At 49.7% G+C, this 3936-nt stretch overlaps 1 protein-coding gene across 1 annotated transcript; it reads left to right on the top strand.

Annotated features, from left to right (window-relative positions):
• Positions 1-1447: 1447 nt before the first annotated feature.
• LOC125530649 lies at positions 1448-3533 on the top strand. The gene is made up of 2 exons (XM_048695037.1): positions 1448-1730; positions 1837-3533. The coding sequence occupies exons 1-2, from the start codon at positions 1718-1720 to the stop codon at positions 3258-3260; spliced, it is 1437 nt and encodes a 478-aa protein (XP_048550994.1). The 5' UTR covers positions 1448-1717; the 3' UTR covers positions 3261-3533.
• Positions 3534-3936: the final 403 nt, after the last annotated feature.

The following is a 3936-nucleotide window of genomic DNA, read 5'->3' on the forward strand; positions in this document are numbered from 1 at the left end:
TCAGTACGGACAACACAAGACTAGCGCCCGGGCTTGCGCCCCCCCCCCCCCCCCCCGGCCTCGATGTTGGGGAACCGATGTCGTACGTATTGAACCTGGCTTGGGGTCGGGTGGTGTTCGGTTTGTAATATAGTTCGTGCCCCATCGAAGTTGTGCATTGGGGATTTGAACACATCACACACCACCTGTAACACCCTTGGTTTCCAATAATCGATTTTTCCATAAATCGTGCTTTCGGACTCTCTTTATCCATGTTTACCCAGTCCATCAATTCATAAATCCGACTCTTTAGTTACGTCAGGCTCGCCGAGATAGTCGAAATGCACTACATATTTCCTCGAGTCGGGCTCCGGGTTCGTCTCCTATGATTTATTTCAATCCCATGGCTTATATTATTAGGGAATTTCAAAATATTCTCTAATTCAGGAAATAGAAAAAAAAAACTGAACCTTATCTCTTACCTCTCCCTTACAATGTGAGATCTCCTTGTCCATAGGAGGCGTGCTCCACATCTTTCTTCTCTTCCCCAAGCCGAAGGGAAGAATCCCTTTCTCCTCTCTTCTCCAGCCAGCCTACTCCCTCCTCCCTTCCTTCCCCACTCCTCCCCAGGTGTCTCCTTTCTGCACCACGCCCTTCACCACTTCCATGGCTGCCCTCTGATTTAGGCTTTGAGGAAGAAGGAAAGGAGCCAAGAAGAGGGAGAACAAGAAAGCTTCCCCAACTTCTCCCTTTACCAAATCTTTGTGATTTTACCATAGAGGTGGTCTTGGGGTGGTCGGCACATTCATACCAAAGCCAACGCAGACGAAGGGCGTGGCAAACTTATCGAGATTGAACACATCATTGAATAAGTGCACATATAGATCTCTATGTAATATGTGTAGAGTTACCCAACATTAGTTTTTGTCCTTAGTTTAGAGCTGGTAGGAGGAAAAAATAAATTATGTTGTTTTGTGCCATACCAAATGTGGCTGTAAGTTCTGAGTTGTGAGACCATGTACGGACCCAGATTTAGAGAGGCCCCAAAACAAAAATTCACTGCAAGGAGCTATAAATTTGGCAAACTTGTGCACCAAGAACTCAAGTATAAAAGTAGATGGGTTGGTTCAACTTTGTTGAGACGTACTGAAAACATGTTCTATTCCAAACCGCTGGCCGGAAGGCAGCAAGAAGATGGACAAGTTTGGCCGCGCGGAACCAAGCATCCGGCAAATCTCACACGACTGCCTAAAGGTTCTCCTTTTGCCGCGGGCTGCCTGACCTGATGGCGATGCAGCGTTGCAGGGAACCAAACAAGCAGAAAGCAACGGTCACGCCAAGCCAAAACGTTCTGTCGGATTCTTTCTTTCTTGCAGCCACGCAACCTTATCAATGGAGAATTCTAGCTAGCTTTCGTTTCTCTCTCTCCTTGGGTAAAACGTTACCACCCGTCCGATGCATCGGCCTTATCCCTTCGTATCCAAATCAGCTCAACTACCTCCTCCCATCTCCCTCGCGCGCTCTTTCTCCCTCACCGTCTACTACCTCTGCAAGGCACTTAGCCTAGCGCTACAAGGCACTTGCATGCTGGTCTTGCTGCATTATCATGCATGCTCGGCTACAAACTCTGGAACACATACAACATGGGTTGGGGACTTGAGAGGCTAGCTCAACTCCAGGAGCGCAACTGCATGCTACTCTGGTAGACGGCAGCGTAAGGCCATCAGTGGACAAGCAAATGGATCAAAAAGGTGCCAACATAAATTATCCTCCCGTCTGTTCTATTTTTTCATGCATTAGTACAAGTAATTAAAGTCAGAATTTGCTTGAAAGATTATACTCTGTTTACCGATGTAGGCCAATCTACGGTTTCGGATTCCTGCGTCCTGGAGATGGATCAGTTGGCCCATGAGCTGGAAAGTAAACTGGCCACCCTGAACTCATCCAAGGCGCAGGTCCTCGACCGTCGCCGTCCTTGTTCCATCATCGTCGGCAAGGTCCGTGACCTCACGCGGAACGTCGACAGCAGCGAGTACGATCCTGACCACGTCGCCATCGGCCCGTACAACTACCCTCGGCTCCAGAGCAGAAGCCCACACCTCGCCGTGGAGCACGACAAGCTGGCTAGCCTCGACCAGGTGCTCTCGGCGGCGAAGGCAACGAGACCCACCATGACGGTAGAGGTCTACCTCAAGGAGCTGGCATGCCTGGAGCACCACACCAGGAACTGCTACGCCAACACATTTGATGACATGTCGAGCGAGCAATTCGTGCGCATGCTCCTCCTCGACGGCTGTTACATACTGTCCCGCCTCGTCGGACTCCGAGCACATCATCTAGATCTAGATGATGTGGGCACTGCAGAGGCCGGCGTCTCGTCGGCAAACAGGGCGGAGGCGCTAGCGGTGGTCCGCGACGTGTTCTATCTCGCGGAGAACCAGATACCGTACTTCGTGCTTGAGAAGATCGGGGAGCTGACCACTTTGGATGGTAAGGAACGTGTGCTTACAGACATATCAAATTATTCACTTGATCTCATGAGGAGACAAAAGTACGCCATGGCCGCGCCGGCCATGGTGCCACCAGAGCCGATGGTGCCGGGAAATCTGCTCCATCTTCTTCATATGCACTTGAAGCCTGTTGCACTGTCCGTCTCGCCTGCCGTGCTGGTTAGCACCGTCGATCCCGTGTCTGTGCACCGGTGGCGCTCGGCGACGGAGTACAACTTCGCGGGAGTGAAGTTCAAGGCTCGGGCCATGAGCGAGAAAGGTCTCATCCGCTGCATCCTCGACGTGAAGTTGGACGTCGGTGGCGGCACACTGGAGGTCCCCTGCCTGGACATCGACTCCGAGACATGGCGGTTATTACGCAACTTGATAGAGCTGGAGCAACGGAACCGGGAGACCGTGGGGAGCCACGTCACGGCATACTGCGTGTTCATATCCCAGGTGGCCTGCACCACGAAGGACGTGGAGCTCCTGTCGAAGAGAGGCGTCATCGTGCATGGCCATGGCAACAACGAAGAGGTGGCAAAATGCTTCGCCGACCTTTGCAAGGGGATCCAGTTCGACCCGGATGACCCCGACTACAACTACCTTCGGGAGACATGCAAGAAGCTGGAGAAGCGGTTCCACAGCTACCCGCGGAGGTGGATTGCGTGGCTAAAGCAGAGGTACTTGAGAAACCCTTGGCTAGCCGTTGGCCTCCTGGCAGCTGCTATTGGCCTAGTTCTCGCAGTCATCCAAACAGTCTACTCTGTTTTGTGTTACTACAAACAATGATCAAATTAGAAATCTAAACATCTTTTCGGCTTTTAAGGACTGGACGTCACGATAATAATAGTTAGATCATGTCCTACGTGACTTTACAAAAATCAGGGTAGAGTTATGGAATGCCGAAGGGCCATCAGACTTATGGAATGTATTGTTAGTCATGTATTATGTGTTGTGAGTTATGACACGTTCACTAGACAGCCTTAAGGGGTGTTGGACAATGTATAATGGATTTTAAATGACAACATAGAAAAGAGAAAATGATGACAAGTTTTCTGGGCAGACTCAATCTATTTGAGGTATGACTTTGCTCTTTGTTGGCGTGATCATCAGTGTGTATTGGTGTTGGCTGCATAAATCGAAGGGATGTGTACTCATTGCACTCATCTATGGGATTGAAGCATTGGCGGAGGCAAGATTTCTAGATTGGGTGTACAGAGCTGAAAGGCACGATGTTATACTAATTAATTATAAGATTTTTCTTTGCGGGGTATTGGTGTTAGTGTTGGCTGCACCATCTGATAAATAATGCAGCAAGACCTGCATCGATCTGTGTATATAACCCATCCTCTTGCTTTACATTCCATTGAGGATAAGAATGGAAGATGATCGTGCATGCACGATCTGATAGATTACACAGGAAGCTGCTCAGAAGCTCCTATATTGACACACTGATGTGAAGGTG

This window comes from Triticum urartu, unplaced genomic scaffold, assembly GCF_003073215.2.
Source record: "Triticum urartu cultivar G1812 unplaced genomic scaffold, Tu2.1 TuUngrouped_contig_6464, whole genome shotgun sequence".
Lineage (NCBI taxonomy): Eukaryota > Viridiplantae > Streptophyta > Magnoliopsida > Poales > Poaceae > Triticum > Triticum urartu.